At 40.9% G+C, this 22,258-nt stretch overlaps 1 protein-coding gene across 4 annotated transcripts in view; it reads left to right on the forward strand.

Annotated features, from left to right (window-relative positions):
• The window catches only part of asns (asparagine synthetase), a 48,639-nt gene that overhangs the window by 3,518 nt on the left and 22,863 nt on the right, over nt 1–22,258 (forward strand). For all 4 annotated transcript variants that reach the window (XM_034161342.1, XM_034161343.1, XM_034161341.1 and 1 more), the window contains exons 2-5: nt 2,251–2,506; nt 20,890–21,127; nt 21,203–21,388; nt 21,477–21,578. In XM_034161342.1, coding sequence (XP_034017233.1) covers nt 2,258–2,506; nt 20,890–21,127; nt 21,203–21,388; nt 21,477–21,578 — 775 coding nt within the window. In that variant the 5' untranslated portion in view covers nt 2,251–2,257. The remainder of the gene's footprint in view (nt 1–2,250; nt 2,507–20,889; nt 21,128–21,202; nt 21,389–21,476; nt 21,579–22,258) is intronic.

A 22,258-nucleotide genomic window follows, 5' to 3' on the forward strand; every position in this document is an offset into this window, starting at 1 on the left:
TATGAAAACATTGCCCACCTTAGAAACATTGTGTCTCAAGCTGAGCTGGAACAGATCATTTATGCCTTTATTTCTTCATGTTTTGATTACTGTAATTCACTGTTCCCTAGTCTCAGTAAGTCTTTGCTGGACTGCCTACAAATGGTCCAGAATACGGTTGCAAGGCTCCTTACAAGGTCTTTTACAACCCCAATTCCAATGAAGTTGGGACGTTGTGTAAAATGTAGATAAAAACAGAATACAATGTTTTGCAAATCCTCTTCAACGTATATTCATTTGAATACACCACAAAGACAAGATATTTAATGTTCAAACTGATAAGCTTTCTTGTTTTGTGCAAATATTTGCTCATTTTGAAATGGATGCCTGCAACACGTTTCAAAAAAGGTGGGACAGTGGTATGTTTACCACTGTGTTACTTCACCTTTCCTTCTAACAACACTCAATAAGCGTTTGGGAACTGAGGACACTAATTGTTGAAGCTTTGTAGGTGGAACTTTTCCCATTCTTACTTGATGTACGACTTCTGTTGTTCAACAGTCCGGGGTCTCCGTTGTTGTATTTTATGCTTCATAATGCGCCATACATTTTCAATGGGCGACAGGTCTGGACTGCAGGCAGGCCAGTCTAGTACCTGCACTCTTTTACTGCAAAGCCACGCTGTTGTAACACGTGCAGAATGTGGCTTGGCATTGTCTTGCTGAAATAAGCCGGGACGTCCCTGAAAAAGACGTTGCATGGATAGCAGCATGTGTTGCTCCAAAACCTGGATGTACCTTTCAGCATTGATGGTGCCATCACAGATGTGTAAGTTGCCCATGCCATGGGCACTAACACACCCTCATACCATCACAGATGCTGGCTTTTGACCTTTGCACTGGTAACAATCTGGATGGTCCACATCTTTTGTCTGGAGGATACGACATCCATGATTTCCAAAAACAATTTGAAATGTGGACTCATCAGACCACAGCACACTTTTCTACTTTGCGTCTGTCCATTTCAAATGAGCTCGGGCGCAGAGAAGGTGGCGGCATTTTTGGATGTTGTTGATGTTTGGCTTTTGCTTTACATTGTAGAGTTTTAACTTGCACTTGTAGATGCAGCGACGAACTGTGTTAACTGACAATGGTTTTCTGAAGTGTTGCTGAGCCCACGGGGTAAGATCCTTTACACAATGATGTTGGTTTTTAATGCAGTGCCGCCTGAGGGATTGAAGGTCACGGGCATTCAGTGTTGGTTTTCGGGCTTGTTCCTTATGTGTAGAAAGTTCTCCACATTCTCTGAAACTTCTGAATATATTATGGACTGTAGATGATGGACTCCTGAAATTCCTTGCAATTGAACATTGATAAACATTGTTCTTAAACTGTTGGACTATTTTTTCACGCAGTTGTTCACAAAGTGGTGATCCTCAGCCCATCTTTGCTTGTGAACCGCTGAGCCTTTTGGGGATGCTCCTTTTATACCCAATCATGACACTCACAATTAGTGTCCTCAGGTGCCAAATGCTTATTGAGTGTTGTTAGAAGGAAAGGCGATGTAACACAGTGATAAACATACCACTGTCTCAGCTTTTTTGAAACGTGTTGAGGGCATTATTTACATTTTAAACAACATCCCAACTTCATTGGAATTGGGGTTGAAAGTGGTCTCACGTCCTCTTTGCATTGGCTCCAAATTCAGTTCAGGCTGCAATTTAAAATGTTGGTGATGACTTTTAGAGTTCTGCAAGGTCAAATGCTACTTTACATCAGTGAACTCTGTGACAACAGGTCTCTGAGGTCCTTGGACCAGAACCTGTTGGTTGTGCCAAGGCTGAAGACAAAAGGAGATTGGGCATTTGAGGTTGTGTCACCCAAACTGTGGAATGCACTGCCACTACGCCTATGTTGTGTGGACTCTGTTGGAACTTTTAAGGAGAAGCTCAAGACCTATTTGTCCAGATTTGCTTTTAACTAGTTTTATGTTATTGCTGTTTTTAGTTTCTGTATTTTTATTTCTGTGTTCTTAAATTCCTGTACAGCACTTTGTGATTTTATCTTGAAAGGTGCTTTACAAATAAACTATTTTCAATTTAACTGATTTAGTAAATATTGTTAATTTTCACAACTGAAGAATGCAAGTTTGTCTTTGTGCAGATTTTAGGCCATTTTGTTCACATTACACGCCACAGTTTTTATTGTTAACATTTTACACTCAAGTAAATCACTTAACACTTTGTCTCACTCTGCCCTTTTCCTTCTGCAGCTCTAAGATGTGTGGTATTTGGGCTTTGTTTGGCAGTGATGAGTGCCTGTCAGTTCAGTGCACCAGTGCCATGAAGATTGCTCACAGGGGTCCTGATGCCTTCCGATTTGAGAATGTTAACGGCTTCACTAACTGCTGTTTTGGCTTCCACCGGCTGACGATTGTTGATCAGCTTTATGGCATGCAGCCTCTGCGCATCAAGAAGTTTCCTTTCTTGTGGCTCTGTTACAATGGAGAGATTTATAATCATCACACGGTAAGACATTCTATTTGCATCTCTCAAGCCCATGAAATGTTACTTTTCAATGACCCTTCTTCAATAATATTGCCCAGTGGCATAAGTAAGACTACCAGATGACTTCCTTTGTCAACAGTAATAATCTGTTTGGCCACTTTATCATATTTGCTGGCCATGCAATACAGGGTTGGCTTATAGACCATCTAAAACCTTTTTATTTATATATATATATATATATATATATATATATATATATATCAATCAATCAACTCAATCAACTTTTTTCTTATATAGCGCCAAATCACAACAAACAGTTGCCCCAAGGCGCTCCATATTGCAAGGCAAGGCCATACAATAACCATGAAAAACCCCAACGGTCAAAACGACCCCCTATGAGCAAGCACTTGGCCACAGTGGGAAGGAAAAACTCTCTTTTAACAGGAAGAAACCTCCAGCAGAACCAGGCTCAGGGAGGGGCAGTCTTCTGCTGAGACTGGTTGGGGCTGAGGGAAAGAACCAGGAAAAAGACATGCCGAGAAGGGGGGCAGAGATCGATCACTAATGATTAAATGCAGAGTGATGCATACGGAGCAAAAAAAGAAAGAAACAGTGCATCATGGGAACCCCCCACAGTCTACGTCTAAAGCAACATAACCAAGGGATGGTCCAGGGTCACCCGATCCAACCCTAACTATAAGCCTTAGCGAAAAGGAAAGTTTTAAGCCTAATCTTAAAAGTAGAGAGGGTATCTGTCTCCCTGATCTGAATTGGGAGCTGGTTCCACAGGAGAGGAGCCTGAAAGCTGAAGGCTCTGCCTCCCATTCTACTCTTACAAACCCTAGGAACCACAAGTAAGCCCGCAGTCTGAGAGCGAAGCGCTCTAATGGGGTAATATGGTACTACGAGGTCCCTAAGATAAGATGGGACCTGATTATTCAAAACCTTATAAGTAAGAAGAAGAATTTTAAATTCTATTCTAGAATTAACAGGAAGCCAATGAAGAGAGGCCAACACGGGTGAGATATGCTCTCTCCTGCTAGTCCCCGTCAGTACTCTAGCTGCAGCATTCTGAACCAACTGAAGGCTTTTTAGGGAACTTTTAGGACAACCTGATAATAATGAATTACAATAGTCCAGCCTAGAGGAAATAAATGCATGAATTAGTTTTTCAGCATCACTCTGAGACAAGACCTTTCTGATTTTAGAAATATTGCGTAAATGCAAAAAGGCAGTCCTACATATTTGTTTAATATGCGCTTTGAATGACATATCCTGATCAAAAATAACTCCAAGATTTCTCACAGTATTACTAGAGATCAGGGAAATGCCATCCAGAGTAACGATCTGGTTAGACACCATGCTTCTAAGATTTGTGGGGCCAAGTACAATAACTTCAGTTTTATCTGAGTTTAAAAGCAGGAAATTAGAGGTCATCCATGTCTTTATGTCTGTAAGACAATCCTGCAGTTTAGCTAATTGGTGTGTATCCTCTGGCTTCATGGATAGATAAAGCTGGGTATCATCTGCGTAACAATGAAAATTTAAGCAATACTGTCTAATAATACTGCCCAAGGGAAGCATGTATAAAGTGAATAAAATTGGTCCTAGCACAGAACCTTGTGGAACTCCATAATTAACTTTAGTCTGTGAAGAAGATTCCCCATTTACATGAACAAACTGTAATCTATTAGACAAATATGATTCAAACCACCGCAGCGCAATGCCTTTAATACCTATGACATGCTCTAATCTCTGTAATAAAATTTTATGGTCAACAGTATCAAAAGCAGCACTGAGGTCCAACAGAACAAGCACAGAGATAAGTCCACTGTCTGAAGCCATAAGAAGATCATTTGTAACCTTCACTAATGCTGTTTCTGTACTATGATGAATTCTAAAACCTGACTGAAACTCTTCAAATAGACCATTCCTCTGCAGGTGATCAGTTAGCTGTTTTACAACTACCCTCTCAAGAATCTTTGAGAGAAAAGGAAGGTTGGAGATTGGCCTATAATTAGCTAAGATAGCTGGGTCAAGTGATGGCTTTTTAAGTAATGGTTTAATTACTGCCACCTTAAAGGCCTGTGGTACATAACCAACTAACAAAGATAGATTGATCATATTTAAGATTGAAGCATTAAATAATGGTAGGACTTCCTTGAGCAGCCTGGCAGGAATGGGGTCTAATAAGCATGTTGATGGTTTGGATGAAGTAACTAATGAAAATAACTCAGGCAGAACAATCGGAGAGAAAGAGTCTAACCAAATACCGGCATCACTGAAAGCAGCCAAAGATAACGATACATCTTTGGGATGGTTATGAGTATTTTTTTCTCTAATAGTCAAAATTTTGTTAGCAAAGAAAGTCATGAAGTCATCACTAGTTAAAGTTAATGGAATACTCAGCTCAATAGAGCTCTCACTCTTTGTCAGCCTGGCTACAGTGCTGAAAAGAAACCTGGGGTAGTTCTTATTTTCTTCAATTAGTGATGAGTAGAAAGATGTCCTAGCTTCACGGAGGGCTTTCTTATAGAGCAACAAACTCTTTTTCCAGGCTAAGTGAAGATCTTCTAAATTAGTGAGACGCCATTTCCTCTCCAACTTACGGGTTATCTGCTTTAAGCTACGAGTTTGTGAGTTATACCACGGAGTCAGACACTTCTGATTTAAAGCTCTCTTTTTCAGAGGAGCTACAGCATCCAAAGTTGTCTTCAATGAGGATGTAAAACTATTGACGAGATACTCTAGCTCCCTTACAGAGTTTAGGTAGCTACTCTGCTCTGTGTTGGTATATGACATTAGAGAACATAAAGAAGGAATCATATCCTTAAACCTAGTTACAGCGCTTTCTGAAAGACTTCTAGTGTAATGAAACTTATTCCCCACTGCAGGGTAGTCCATCAGGGTAAATGTAAATGTTATTAAAAAATGATCAGACAGAAGGGAGTTTTCAGGGAATACTGTTAAGTCTTCTATTTCCATACCATAAGTCAGAACAAGATCTAAAATATGATTAAAGTGGTGGGTGGACTCATTTACTTTTTGAGCAAAGCCGATAGAGTCTAATAATAGATTAAATGCAGTGTTGAGGCTGTCATTCTCAGCATCTGTGTGGATGTTAAAATCGCCCACTATAATTATCTTATCTGAGCTAAGCACTAAGTCAGACAAAAGGTCTGAAAATTCACAGAGAAACTCACAGTAACGACCAGGTGGACGATAGATAATAACAAATAAAACTGGTTTTTGGGACTTCCAATTTGGATGGACATGACTAAGAGACAAGCTTTCAAATGAATTAAAGCTCTGTCTAGGTTTTTGATTAATTAATAAGCTGGAATGGAAGATTGCTGCTAATCCTCCGCCCCGGCCCATGCTACGAGCATTCTGACAGTTAGTGTGACTCGGGGGTGTTGACTCATTTAAACTAACATATTCATCCTGCTGTAACCAAGTTTCTGTTAGGCAGAATAAATCAATACGTTGATCAATTATTATATCATTTACCAACAGGGACTTAGGAGAAAGAGACCTAATGTTTAATAGACCACATTTAACTGTTTTAGTCTGTGGTGCAATTGAAGGTGCTATATTATTTTTTCTTTTTGAATTTTTATGCTTAAATAGATTTTTGCTAGTTATTGGTGGTCTGGGAGCAGGCACCGTCTCTACGGGGATGGGGTAATAAGGGAATGGCAGGGGGAGAGAAGCTGCAGAGAGGTGTATAAGACCACAGCTCTGCCTCCTGGTCCCAACGCTAGACAGTCACAGTTTGGAGGATCCAAAAAAATTGGCCAGATTTCTAGAAATGAGAGCTGCTCCCTCTAAAGTGGGATGGATGCCGTCTCTCCTAACAAGACCAGGTTTTCCCCAGAAGCTTTGCCAATTATCAATGAAGCCCACCTCATTTTTTGGACACCACTCAGACAGCCAGCAATTCAAGGAGAACATGCGGCTAAACATGTCACTCCCGGTCTGATTGGGGAGGGGCCCAGAGAAAACAACAGAGTCCGACATTGTTTTTGCAAAGTTACACACCGATTTAATGTTAATTTTAGTGACCTCCGATTGGCGTAACCGAGTGTCATTACTGCCGACGTGAATTACAATCTTACCAAATTTACGCTTAGCCTTAGCCAGCAATTTCAAATGTCCTTCGATGTCGCCTGCTCTGGCCCCCGGAAGACAATTGACAATGGTTGCTGGTGTCGCTAACTTCACATTTCTCAAAACAGAGTCGCCAATAACCAGAGTTTGATCCTCGGCGGGTGTGTCGTCGAGTGGGGAAAAACGGTTAGAGATGTGAACGGGTTGACGGTGTACACGGGGCTTCTGTTTAGGGCTACGCTTCCTCCTCACAGTCACCCAGTCAGCCTGCTTTCCCGACTGCACGGGATCTGCCAGGGGGGAACTAACGGCGGCTAAGCTACCTTGGTCCGCACCGACTACAGGGGCCTGGCTAGCTGTAGAATTTTCCACGGTGCGGAGCCGAGCCTCCACTTCGCCCAGCCTGGCCTCCAAAGCTACGAATAAGCTGCACTTATTACAAGTACCGTTACTGCTAAAGGAGGCCGAGGAATAACTAAACATTTCACACCCAGAGCAGAAAAGTGCGGGAGAGACAGGAGAAGCCGCCATGCTAAATTGGCTAAGAGCTAGTAGCTGCGCTAAGCTAGCGGATTCCCAAAAACACACAAAGTAAATAATGTGCAAATAATCCAAAGGTGATTCAGCAGAAGGAGTGCCCCAATCAAGGCACCAAACAGGCCATGAAGCAGCACAGGCAACGCACGACAACGGTGCTAAAATAAAATAAAAATAAAAAAAAATAAAAACGAAAGCGTTAGCAAGCTAGTTAGCCTGCCAACGCTAATAAAAGTTAGCTGATAAAAGTGCTCCGTCGCGATGTTTCGACCGTTAGAGGTCTTCCTTAGGCGTTGGAGCACAGTAAAAAGTTAAAAAAAATTAAAAAGTAAAAAAGTAAAGAAAAGTGAAAAAGACTGTTAGTTCAAGTCCAAAGCAGCAGGTAGCAGTCTCTGTGTAAACAGTCCCAACAGAGAGCCCTCCAAATCCAACCTACTACCCGAACAAGACTCGTGGAAGGCTGGTAAGTGAACGTGGAAATACAACAAACTGCCCGAATTTGAGAGTTGTTTAGAAGCTCCCAAGTTGCTACTCATTAGATTACAAAAACAATATTTGTTTTTGTAATGCTGATGTCTTATAATGCTGATGTCAATGATCTTCTTATGGCCTCAGACAGTGGACTCATCTCTGTGCTCGTCCTGTTAGACCTCAGTGCTGCTTTTGATACTGTTGACCATAAAATTTTATTACAGAGATTAGAGCATGCCATAGGTATTAAAGGCACTGCGCTGCGGTAGTTTGAATCATATTTATCTAATGGATTACAATTTGTTGATGTAAATGGGGAGTCTTCTTCACAGACTAAGATTAATTATGGAGTTCCACAAGGTTCTGTGCTAGGACCAATTTTATTCACTTTATACATGCTTCCCTTAGGCAGTATTATTAGAAAGCATTGCTTAAATTTTCATTGTTACGCAGATGATACCCAGCTTTATCTATCCATGAAGCCAGAGGACATACACCAATTAGTTAAACTGCAGGAATGTCTTACAGACATAAAGACATGGATGACCTCTAATTTCCTGCTTTTAAATTCAGATAAAACTGAAGTTATTGTACTTGGCCCCACACATCTTAGAAACATGGTGTCTAACCAGATCCTTACTCTGGATGGCATTACCCTGACCTCCAGTAATACTGTGAGAACTCTTGGAGTCATTTTTGATCAGGATATGTCATTCAATGCGCATATTAAGCAAATATGTAGGACTGCTTTTTAGCATTTGCGCAATATCTCTAAAATTAGAAAGGTCTTGTCTCAGAGTGATGCTGAAAAACTAATTCATGCATTTATTTCCTATAGGCTGGACTATTGTAATTCATTATTATCAGGTTATCCTAAAAGTTCCCTGAAAAGCCTTCAGTTAATTCAAAATGCTGCAGCTAGAGTACTGACGGAGACTAGAAGGAGAGAGCATATTTCACCCATATTGGCCTCTCTTCATTGGCTTCCTGTTAATTCTAGAATAGAATTTAAAATTCTTATTCTTACTTATAAGGTTTTGAATAATCAGGTCCCATCTTATCTTAGGGACCTCATAGTGGTGGTTGGCTCTCACTGCGGTATTGTATCACTTCCTGTTCCGGAGCACGGCGGTGTTTTGCTGTATCTGTTAGCTGTTTAATCTGCGCAGTTAGATTGATCTAGTTAACTAGATAACGATTTGTTTCACAGTGTAATCTTCACGTGCCTTAACTAAAGCACTCCCTCTGCTGAATCACCTCTAAATTATTTACACATTATTCACTTTGTGTGTTTTTAGGAATCCGCTAGCTTAGCGCAGCTACTAGCTCTTAGCCGGTTTAGCATGGCGGCTTCTCCTGTCTCTCCTGCACTTTTCTGCTCTGGGTGTGAAATGTTTAGTTATTCCTCGGCCTCCTCTAGCAGTAATGGTACTTGTAATAAGTGTAGCTTATTCGTAGCTTTGGAGGCCAGGCTGGGCGAATTGGAGACTAGGCTCCGCACCGTGGAAAATTCTACAGCTAGCCAGGCCCCTGTGGTCGGTGCGGACCAAGGTAGCTTAGCCGCCGTTAGTTTCCCTCTGGCAGATCCCGAGCAGCCGGGAAAGCAGGCCGACTGGGTGACTGTGAGGAGGAAGCGTAGTTGTAAACAGAAGCCCCCTGTACACCGCCAACCCGTTCACATTTCTAACCGTTTTTCCCCACTCGATGACACACCCGCCGAGGATCAAACTCTGGTTATTGGCGACTCTGTTTTGAGAAATGTGAAGTTAGCGACACCAGCAACCATAGTCAATTGTCTTCCGGGGGCCAGAGCAGGCGACATTGAAGGAAATTTGAAACTGCTTGCTAAGGCTAAGCGTAAATTTGGTAAGATTGTAATTCACGTCGGCAGTAATGACACCCGGTTACGCCAATCGGAGGTCACTAAAATTAACATTGAATCGGTGTGTAACTTTGCAAAAAAAATGTCGGACTCTGTAGTTTTCTCTGGGCCCCTCCCCAATCGGACCGGGAGTGACATGTTTAGCCGCATGTTCTCCCTGAATTGCTGGCTGTCTGAGTGATGTCCAAAAAATGAGGTGGGCTTCATAGATAGTTGGCAAAGCTTCTGGGGAAAACCTGGTCTTGTTAGGAGAGACGGCATCCATCACACTTTGGATGGAGCAGCTCTCATTTCTAGAAATCTGGCCAATTTTCTTAAATCCTCCAAACCGTGACTATCCAGGGTTGGGACCAGGAAGCAGAGTTGTAGTCTTACACACCTCTCTGCAGCTTCTCTCCCCCTGCCATCCTCTCATTACCCCATCCCCGTAGAGACGGTGCTTGCTCCCAGACCACCAATAACTAGCAAAAATCTATTTAAGCATAAAAATTCAAAAAGAAAAAATAATATAGCACCTTCAACTGCACCACAGACTAAAACAGTTAAATGTGGTCTATTAAACATTAGGTCTCTTTCTTCTAAGTCCCTGTTAGTAAATGATATAATAATTGGTCAACATATTGATTTATTCTGCCTTAGAGAAACCTGGTTACAGCAGGATGAATATGTTAGTTTAAATGAGTCAACACCCCCGAGTCACACTAACTGCCAGAATGCTCGTAGCACGGGCCGAGGCGGAGGATTAGCAGCAATCTTCCATTCCAGCTTATTAATTAATCAAAAACCAAGACAGAGCTTTAATTCATTTGAAAGCTTGACTCTTAGTCCTGTCCATCCAAATTGGAAGTCCCAAAAACCAGTTTTATTTGTTATTATCTATCGTCCACCTGGTCATTACTGTGAGTTTCTCTGTGAATTTTCAGACCTTTTGTCTGACTTAGTGCTTAGCTCAGATAAGATAATTATAGTGGGCGATTTTAACATCCACACAGATGCTGAGAATGACAGCCTCAACACTGCATTTAATCTATTATTAGACTCAATTGGCTTTGCTCAAAATGTAAATGAGTCCACCCACCACTTTAATCATATCTTAGATCTTGTTCTGACTTATGGTATGGAAATTGAAGACTTAACAGTATTCCCTGAAAACTCCCTTCTGTCTGATCATTTCTTAATAACATTTACATTTACTCTGATGGACTACCCAGCAGTGGGGAATAAGTTTCATTACACTAGAAGTCTTTCAGAAAGCGCTGTAACTAGGTTTAAGGATATGATTCCTTCTTTATGTTCTCTAATGCCATATACCAACACAGTGCAGAGTAGCTACCTAAACTCTGTAAGTGAGATAGAGTATCTCGTCAATAGTTTTACATCTTCATTGAAGACAACTTTGGATGCTGTAGCTCCTCTGAAAAAGAGAGCTTTAAATCAGAAGTGCCTGACTCCGTGGTATAACTCACAAACTCGCAGCTTAAAGCAGATAACCCGTAAGTTGGAGAGGAAATGACGTCTCACTAATTTAGAAGATCTTCACTTAGCCTGGAAAAAGAGTCTGTTGCTCTATAAAAAAAAGCCCTCCGTAAAGCTAGGACATCTTACTACTCATCACTAATTGAAGAAAATAAGAACAACCCCAGGTTTCTTTTCAGCACTGTAGCCAGGCTGACAAAGAGTCAGAGCTCTATTGAGCCGAGTATTCCTTTAACTTTAACTAGTAATGACTTCATGACTTTCTTTGCTAATAAAATTTTAACTATTAGAGAAAAAATTACTCATAACCATCCCAAAGACGTATCGTTATCTTTGGCTGCTTTCAGTGATGCCGGTATTTGGTTAGACTCTTTCTCTCCGATTGTTCTGTCTGAGTTATTTTCATTAGTCACTTCCTCCAAACCATCAACATGTCTATTAGACCCCATTCCTACCAGGCTGCTCAAGGAAGCCCTACCATTATTTAATGCTTCAATCTTAAATATGATCAATCTATCTTTATTAGTTGGCTATGTACCACAGGCTTTTAAGGTGGCAGTAATTAAACCATTACTTAAAAAGCCATCACTTCACCCAGCTATCTTAGCTAATTATAGGCCAATCTCCAACCTTCCTTTTCTCTCAAAAATTCTTGGAAGGGTAGTTGTAAAACAGCTAACTGATCATCTGCAGAGGAATGGTCTATTTGAAGAGTTTCAGTCAGGTTTTAGAATTCATCATAGTACAGAAACAGCATTAGTGAAGGTTACAAATGATCTTCTTATGGCCTCAGACAGTGGACTCATCTCTGTGCTTGTTCTGTTAGACCTCCGTGCTGCTTTTGATACTGTTGACCATAAAATTTTATTACAGAGATTAGAGCATGCCATAGGTATTAAAGGCACTGCGCTGCGGTGGTTTGAATCATATTTATCTAATAGATTACAATTTGTTCATGTAAATGGGGAATCTTCTTCACAGACTAAGGTTAATTATGGAGTTCCACAAGGTTCTGTGCTAGGACCAATTTTATTCACTTTATACATGCTTCCCTTAGGCAGTATTATTAGACGGCATTGCTTAAATTTTCATTGTTACGCAGATGATACCCAGCTTTATCTATCCATGAAGCCAGAGGACACACACCAATTAGCTAAACTGCAGGATTGTCTTACAGACATAAAGACATGGATGACCTCTAATTTCCTGCTTTTAAACTCAGATAAAACTGAAGTTATTGTACTTGGCCCCACAAATCTTAGAAACATGGTGTCTAACCAGATCCTTACTCTGGATGGCATTACCCTGACCTCTAGTAATACTGTGAGAAATCTTGGAGTCATTTTTGATCAGGATATGTCATTCAATGCGCATATTAAACAAATATGTAGGACTGCTTTTTTGCATTTACGCAATATCTCTAAAATTAGAAAGGTCTTGTCTCAGAGTGATGCTGAAAAACTAATTCATGCATTCAGACAGGAAGGCAAACTGGGTTGTACAGGACAGTCAGGTACTTAACAGTTGAGAACATAAAGTAGCTGAAGGAAGGGATTGAATGAATGAATGAGTTTATTCGGCACACAATTCAACAACAAAAACAAAAAAACTCATAACAAAGCAACTTTACAAAAGTCCTGCGTGGTCCAAAGGGTGAGGGCAGAAGCAGAGCTTATAAATACCCACCCCTTATACTAAAAAATAACAAACATATACACACAAACAAAATGTCATAAATACATATCTACACAATCACACACACACACACACACACACACACATATATATATATATATATATATATATATATATATATACAGTGAGGAAAATAAGTATTTGAACACCCTGCAATTTTGCAAGTTCTCCCACTTAGAAATCAAAAAAAAAAAAAAAATCAGAAATCACAATGTATGATTTTTTTTTAAGTAATTTATTTGTATGTTAATGCTGCAAATAAGTATTTGAACACCTACCAACCAGCAAGAATTCTGGCTCACACAGACCTGTTCATTTTTCTTTAAGAAGCCCTCTCATTCTGCACTCTTTACCTGTATTAATTGCACCTGTTTGAACTTGTTACCTGTATAAAAGACACCTGTTCACACACTCAATCAATCACACTCCAACCTGTCCACCATAGCCAAGACCAAAAAGCTGTCTAAGGACACCAGGGACAAAACTGTAGACCTGCACAAGGCTGGGATGGACTACAGGACAACAGGCACATCAGAATCAGAATCACCTTTATTGTCATTGCACAGCAATCAGCACAACAAAATTTGTTTGTGCATCCTCAAAAACAAGGACCACCCTCAAACACACTCACCCATACACATACTTCAATAAATATTAAAAAAACATCAGGAGATTTGGCGGGGGGGTGGCAAGCTCGGAGACAAGCATAACTCGTATTGCACTGATCCCACATTGTCATTGTCCCATATTACACTTATCCCATGCTGCACATGTCCCATATTGCACGTATCCCTCTAAAACAGGGGTGGGCAATTAATTTTTACAATGGGCCACATAGGGAACCTGAATTATGCCCGAGGGCCACACCATCGATAACTCGGCTGTCTCCCATTACAAAGTTTACAAAAAATTACCTATTTAATAGCTTTTATAGGTAATTTTTATTATTGTAGTAATATGTAAATATTTAAATATACCTAAATAAACCTCTCTAATGATTTGGAACACACAAGCTTGACATTTTTAATATCTGTAATAATAATCACAGACCTCATGAGGGCCGGACAGAGACATGCAAAGGGCCGCATGTGGCCCCTGGGCCACAGTTTGCCCAGGTCTGCTCTAAAACATCAATTAACATTAAAAATACCCAACTTAATAAAACCTCTTAAATAGCTTAAAAACAGTAATAAATATACCTGAAAATTTAAAAATAGTTAAAAACAAATATTGCACATGTCTGCCCTTGTTCTAATTAGAATAATGCAATTGTTACAACTGGAGCTTGGGCGTGTCTGTTCAGTTCTGTAACAGCTCTAGAAAAGAAGCTGTTTTTCAGCCTTGTGGTGTGGGCTTTAAAGGCCCGATAACGCCTGCCGGATGGAAGCAAAGAAAAAAGGTGGTGTGAGGGGTGTGTTCCGTCCTGCAGAATACTGCTTGCTCGGCGGAGACAGCGAGTCCTAAAATTTGAAGTCCTTCACATTTGAAGTTCTTCATGCAGACTTTGTTTTGCAATCAAATTTATAACAAAATTACACACAAAAGGTAGGTAACAGTAAATGTAAATATCAATTAATCAAAATTGAGGTAGTGGTGTATTTCACTGTTTTTACATTGCAATTTTACAAACATAAAATGAATGTATTCAGACAGGAAGGCAAACTGGGTTGTACAGGACAGTCAGGTACTTAACAGTTGAGAACATAAAGTAGCTGAAGGAAGGGATTAAATGAATGAATGAATGTATGAGTTTATTCGGCACACAATTCAACAACAAAAACAAAAAAACTCATAAAGCAACTTTACAAAAGTCCTGCATGGTCCAAAGGGTGAGGGCAGAAGCAGAGCTTATAAAAACCCACCCCTTATACTAAAAAATAACAAACATATACACAGAAACAAAATTTCATAAATACATATCTACACAATCACACACACACACATATATATATATATACATACATACATACGCACACACGATGATAATACCAAAAAGAAAAAAATGTGCAAACTTAGTCAGTGAACTCAAATTTACAAAATATAACCAGACAATACTGGCACACAACACACAAACCCGAAAGTAATAACAGATCAGTAGACCTAAGTCTTCAACTATAGCACGCGATTTTGATATTCTTGTAATGTCTTTTAAAGCCTACTAACGTACCAAGTACTTTAATGTTGACGCCTCGTCCAATATAACTTTGCTTCATCCAGCATTTCTCTATGTTGGACTCCTTACCATCCATTATTTGTGTATATATATATATATATATATATATAAAATCAGAAAGGTCTTGTCTCAGAGTGATGCTGAAAAACTAATTCATGCATTTATTTCCTCTAGGCTGGACTATTGTAATTCATTATTATCAGGTTGTCCTAAAAGTTCCCTAAAAAGCCTTCAGTTAATTCAAAATGCTGCAGCTAGAGTACTGACGGGGACTAGAAGGAGAGAGCATATCTCACCCATATTGGCCTCTCTTCATTGGCTTCCTGTTAATTCTAGAATAGAATTTAAAATTCTTCTTCTTACTTATAAGGTTTTGAATAATCAGGTCCCATCTTATCTTAGGGACCTCGTAGTACCATATCACCCCAATAGAGCGCTTCGCTCTCAGACTGCAGGCTTACTTGTAGTTCCTAGGGTTTGTAAGAGTAGAATGGGAGGCAGAGCCTTCAGCTTTCAGGCTCCTCTCCTGTGGAACCAGCTCCCAATTCAGATCAGGGAGACAGACACCCTCTCTACTTTTAAGATTAGGCTTAAAACTTTCCTTTTTGCTAAAGCTTATAGTTAGGGCTGGATCAGGTGACCCTGAACCATCCCTTAGTTATGCTGCTATAGACGTAGACTGCTGGGGGGTTCCCATGATGCACTGTTTCTTTCTCTTTTTGCTCTGTATGCACCACTCTGCATTTAATCATTAGTGATCGATCTCTGCTCCCCTCCACAGCATGTCTTTTTCCTGGTTCTCTCCCTCAGCCCCAACCAGTCCCAGCAGAAGACTGCCCCTCCCTGAGCCTGGTTCTGCTGGAGGTTTCTTCCTGTTAAAAGGGAGTTTTTCCTTCCCACTGTAGCCAAGTGCTTGCTCACAGGGGGTCGTTTTGACCGTTGGGGTTTTACATAATTATTGTATGGCCTTGCCTTACAATATAAAGCGCCTTGGGGCAACTGTTTGTTGTGATTTGGCGCTATATAAAAAAATTGATTGATTGATTGATTGAAATGCAAGGCACTTTTCACTCATGGTCACAACATAACTGTTCACCAAACTAACTACACAACTTGAACTATAAAAACACAACAAATCTATAACACTAACAACACTGCTAAACTAACATGTACAATAACAATAAGTTTAAAAAAACAAACAAACCCTGATCTCCCATAATACATTGCAGCAGGAATCGACAGTGTCTGCTTTAAAGACACTGTGTACATGCAAATCTTTACTTTTTTTATTATTACTGTATTATTGCTGTACTTTTTTATTATTGCTGCTTATTGCTGTATTTTTATGTAAAGTCAAAACATACGTGGGTTTTCTTCCTTTGGTGGGGCAGCTCATTCACCCTACTGAGGTTTCAAATCCCACAAAATTTCGCAAATTTTCAAAGAGTTCGCCGATCTTCGACATGTCATTAACATTGAGAATTGCATTGAGTTGGTCTGTTAAGGCTGCAATTTAACTGCTGCACATGGACAGCAGCATTAACATCCTAACGTAAAACTGTTTTGTTTATTGTGCCTAAAACTCGCATGAACATATTATCTGGGTTTTTACACATTGTGTTTGTTTTATGTAAACATGCGAGAAGCTCAGGTTGTTTCTGTTATTTTCAATGGGAATTGCCGTGAACTGTGATCACTTCCTGTTCATGTCATTCTGGGGGAAAGTGAAGTTTGCTCTTTAACATCCTGCTTATTGTGCTTGACAACACTGTTTGTCCTGTTTGTTCCACAGTAACATATATAAGATGTCTGAAATTCGGTTGGCATTCATGAAGTTCCCAGCAGGTTAAATGTAGCAGACACAGAATATTTGGAGTATTTGTTTTAGTTTTCAGAGTCTCATGCATGCAGTCTCTTATTAGCATGATGAAAGGCATAAAAATTACATTTTGGTGTCGTGCTGTGCCCCCGGCCTGAGTTTTCATCTTGGTCATGTCCCCTGTCTTTGATTTTCAGTTTCAGATTACTTTAGTCACTGCCTTTCTTTTGGGTTTTACCACTATAGTCATTGTTTGTAATTTCTGTTTGTTCAGCCCCAGCCTTTAATTCTCTTGTTGATCACTTTTCAGTTCCCACCGTTGTTTTCTTGATTTTGTTTCTTTGCTCCTTGCATTATGTTTAGGACTCACCTTCCACTTTCTTTCTATCTGCTTAGTGTTTGTTTTACTGTACTCTCTGGTTCCTGCTTGCCTCCTTCATGAACTTTCTCATACACCTGTTTCCACTTTCCTAAATAACACCCTGTTATTAAAGCCTTGCATGTTTCTCTGTTCTTTGCCAGTTTGTTTTGACTTTGCCTGCATTCCAGCCTAGTTTTGCTTTGTTAGTCCTTGACTGTCTGCTCTTCTGTTTGACCTTGTTTTTTTTTTTGGACTCAGATTTTGCCTCAGCTCTCACAACCTTGTTTCTCCTTGCCTCTGAACCCAGTTTGTTTTTGACATTGCCTCTGCCTCACGTCTACCGATTACCTTTGCCATGCTGACTGATCACCTGTTTACCGAACATGTGCCTGTTATTCGATATAAAGCCTCTAAATACTCAACCTCCTGAGTCTGAGTCTGCATATTGTGTCCAGCATACTGTTCGTTCCACGCCATGAATCCTGACAGAACAAACTGGCCATACATGGACACAACGGATTCAAATCTGGTTGCCCAGAACCTGGACCTTGCCACCATCAGAGACATTTTCTCTCAAATCTAGTTTTTTTTTTTTTTCAGTTGCTTCCATTCATGCCACACCCCAAAGAAGAAATTTGATTTTTTAGACCAAGCCTGGAACTTGGTATAAGCCAGTTACTGACTATATGACTTTTTCCCTGAGTTAAAAGACTTGGATAAATTGTTTGCTGCTGGGAGCCTTCCGGTCTGGGTGCGGGCGCCTGAGCTGAACCTGCCACCCAGCCCACCTTGTTCTGACAGTGAGTCAGACTGGATTGATGTAAATGATGATGATTGAGGATGATGATGATGATTCTTTATCTGAGACAGAGGGGCTGGTGCTCCAGGATACTGCCGCCATTTTCTTTAAAATTCCGGACTTGTTTTTTGAGTTTTTGGACAATCCTGGATGGCAGCACAGACTGCAATTTTTTTTTCTGCTCTTGATCAGATCCTTCAGCCGAGCCTAATTTGGTCACTGCTTATCCTGAACTCACAAATATTAAAGCCCTGTTCAAGCAAGGTCAAATTCCACCATGCATCGAGGACTCCATGGACTACTTGTTCAAATCAGATATTTATGAGTCCTGCCTTGACGCTGTCAGTCTCACCTCTCTGTTCTTCCGCCCCAGTATCTCGCCAGCCCAAGACACGCCCACCATCGTCACTGGACTTCTCACAGAAGTTCTCACCTTCAGCGAATGCACCAAGCCCGCCACCTTATCCAGCTCCGCGATCATCAGTATGGAGGCCTACGGTACGATGTCAACCTCCTGGTCTGGTGTTGCAGCCGAGGAGAGTCCCAACACCACCCACACCTCATCTGCCTCCTGTTCTGCACCGCGAAAGACATGCACAATTAGGGAAACAGAAGCAGTCTTGTTGCCTGACCTCTCTGCAATGACCACTTCCACCCGGTCGTTAGAACCGATCGCATCTCCTGGATTACTGTTAGAGCCATTAGGAAGAACCACCTCATTCCACTTCTCAGAAATGCACCTGCTACCAGAGGCATCCTCAGCGGGCACGCCTCCAGAACCACTGACCAAATTGAGTGTGACAATCACGCTGTCACAGCCATCCGCAGCACACATGTCTCTACAAGATCGCCAGCAGTGGTAAAAGAGAAATCTTGTGCACATTGACATGCATGTCTCTGCCTCTATCGGAGCCGTCCCCACCTTAAAGAACTGTTGACAGAACCGATGGTGAAGTTCATGGTACCACAACCCACAACGGCGCACGAGTTGATGGGACCCTCAGAATCACCTCCATAGCTGACTGTTGCACCAGCGGCATCTGCCACTAAGCACACACTGCCACGCCCACCTGCAGTGCTGACAGCTTCTCTCCCCATGCTGCTGCCTCCAGACCCAGTAGCTCCTCCCTCATTTTCAGAATCACCAGCAGAGCCAACAGGGAAGCACGCCCCATCCAAGCCTTTGGCTGCACGCACTCCAGGCTCAACTGTTGAATGCACAACTCCAAGCCTTCCAGCCAGGACCACACCTTTTGTGCCTCCTCTCCACACCCGATCATCGGTGCCATCCGTGACAGAAACCTGTGATTCCACAGCCTACTGGACAGTTAAGTTGTGGATGTTCTGCTTCTTGGTAGTGCCTTTCAGTTTCCTTTTTTGTTCCTTACACCTTTTGAAACCGTTCGATACGCAATTTGATACTTCCCGTCTAAGTCTGGTCATGCCTCCATTTAACCTTTGCACCACAATATTTTTTACCATCACCTGCATTTTGTGTTCCCAGTTTAATTTGTTTTTCTGCTCCCCTCAGGGGTGGTATACAATGGGGGAAATAAGTATTTGATCCACTGTCAATTTTGCAGGTTTTCCCAACTACAAAGAATGGAGAGGTCTGTAATTTTTATCGGCGGTACACTTCAACTGTGAGAGACAGAATCTAAAAAAAAAAAATACAGAAAATCACATTGTATGATTTTTAAATAATTAATGCAGGTTTATTGCATGAAATAAGTATTTGATCACCTACCAACCAGCAAGAATTCTGGCTCACATAGACCTGTTAATTTTTCTTTAAGAAGCCCTCTTATTCTGCACTCTTTACCTGTATTAATTGCATGTGTTTGAACTTGTTACCTGTATAAAAGACACCTTGTCCACACACTCAATCAAACACACTCCAACATGTCCACCATGGCCAAGACCAAAGAGCTGTCTAAGGACACCAGGAACAAAACTGTAGACCTTCACAAGACTGGGATGGGCAACAGGACAACTGTTGGCGTAATTACTAGAAAATGGAAGAAACACAAGATGACTGTCAATCATCCCCGGTTTTGGGCTCCATGCAAGATGTCACCTCTTGGGGTAAAGATGATTCTGAGAAAGTCCAGTACAACACAGGCGGACCTGGTCAGTGACCTGAAGAGAGCTGGGACCACTGTCACAAATATTACATTCGTAACACACGACGCCGTCATGGTTTAAAATTCTGCAGGGCAGCAAGGTCCCCCTGCTCAAGCCAGCACATGTCCAGGCCAATTTGAAGTTTACCAGTGACCATCTGGATGAACAAAAGCATCCGCCAGTCCAGATCTGGATCACCTCCAAAATTCAGTGGAGTGCAAATTTGGTTAGAATCTGTGAAGTAGTTTTGACGTAATTCTTCAAAGACTATATAAAGTGAAACGTGATCCAGGATCTGGATCAACCCCAAAATTTAATGGCGTCTTCCATGGCCTAATACCTATCTGTGGAGCAAATTTGGTTAGAATGTGTGAAGTAGTTTTGACGTAATTCTTCAAAGACTATATAAAATGAAACTTGATCCAGAATCCGGATCTGGATCAACTCCAAAATTTAATGGAGTCTTCCATGGCCTAATATGAATCTGTGGTGAAAATTTCCTCATTAATCCATGCTGTAGTTTTGATGTAATTCTGCGAACAGACAAATAAACGCAGGCGATTTTATTACATTCTTGGCGGATGTAATAAGTGACAGGATGATGACTGTGTCCCTCTCCAAATACTTATGTACTTGACAGTAAATAAGTGGAATATTTGCTCCTAGCAGAACTTGTAGGACAAGGCAGGAATAGCCACAATGTCCTACGAGACATGAGGGACCAACAGATTTGAGTGAAAGGGGTAATATTTGTTCACACTTATTTTGTGAACGTGAGTCAGGCAAATGATTACACTTGGACAGAGATGGAAGTGGTCTCACTGAGAGAACGAAAAGTGGGGAACAGGTACAAACCAGCATGAACCGCATGTGTGAATGTATGAATCCTAGTAATTATGAGTACAAAGAAACTAAGAAGTCTCAATTGTTTTTGCTGTTTTTCTCATTTTCTTTTAGTTGAAGACGCAGTTTGAGTTTGACTACCAGACCAAAATGGACGGTGAGATCCTGCTCCACCTGTATGACCGCTTTGGCATTCAGAAGATGGCTGCTCTCCTGGACGGGGTCTTTGCTTTTGTCCTGTTGGACACTGCCAACAGGAAAGTGTTTCTTGGTCGGGATACATTTGGGGTCCGCCCTTTGTTCAGACGTCTGACAGATGATGGGTTTCTTGCAGTCAGCTCAGAAGCCAAAGGTAACACAATACTTTGGGTCTTTTCATAGACTTATGAGAAATATTGTGTCATTTAATGTGTTATTCTGATCACAGGCCTTATTGCCATTATCCATGCCAAGGACAAACCTGCCAGCATCACACCATTTCCCCCTGGGCACTTTGAGGTCTTTGATTTGAAGCACAATGGCAAAGTGGAATCTATTCAAAGCGAAAAGTTTCACTGCTGCACCCAAGAGCCTGCACATGCGATCTACGATGCAGCAGAGAGCCTCCCAACAGGTCCCTAACTGTTCACTACGACTGCTGACTGATTTAAAGAGTTGTAAACATTTTGGATGGCATTTCTAAATGCTTGTTTTTTCAACAGGTTTTGATGAGGAAATGGTGAAACGCAACATTAGAGCTCTGTTTGAGAATGCTGTCAGGAAACGTCTCATGGCTCACAGGAGAATCGGTTGCCTTCTTTCAGGTAACAGTTTATGTACTGAAGAAGCTGCTTATTACAGTAGTGTTCAGAATAATAGTAGTGCTATGTGACTAAAAAGATTAATCCAGGTTTTGAGTATATTTCTTATTGTTACATGGGAAACAAGGTACCAGTAGATTCTCACAAATCCAACAAGACCAAGCATTCATGATATGCACACTCTTAAGGCTATGAAATCGGCCTATTAGTAAAAAAAAAAAAACGTAGAAAAGGTGTTCACAATAATAGTAGTGTGGCATTCGGTCAGTGAGTTTGTCAGTTTTGTGGAACAAATAGGTGTGAATCAGGTGTCCCCTATTTAAGGATGAAGCCAGCACCTGTTGAACATGCTTTTCTCTTTGAAAGCCTGAGGAAAATGGGACGTTCAAGACATTGTTCAGAAGAACAGCAACAGCAAGATGCTACTATTATTGTGAACACCCCCTTTTCTACTTTTTTTTTAATAATAGCCAAATTTCATAGCCTTAAGATTGTGCATATCATGAATGCTTGGTCTTGTTGGATTTGTGAGAATCTACTGAATCTACTGGTACCTTGTTTCCCATGTAACAATAAGAAATATACTCAAAACCTGGATTAATCTTTTTAGTCACATAGCACTACTATTATTCTGAACACTACTGTACATGTCAAATGTCTGTAATGTGTATTGTGATTGGGGT

The sequence above is a fragment of the Thalassophryne amazonica genome, chromosome 20, assembly GCF_902500255.1.
Source record: "Thalassophryne amazonica chromosome 20, fThaAma1.1, whole genome shotgun sequence".
NCBI lineage: Eukaryota > Metazoa > Chordata > Actinopteri > Batrachoidiformes > Batrachoididae > Thalassophryne > Thalassophryne amazonica.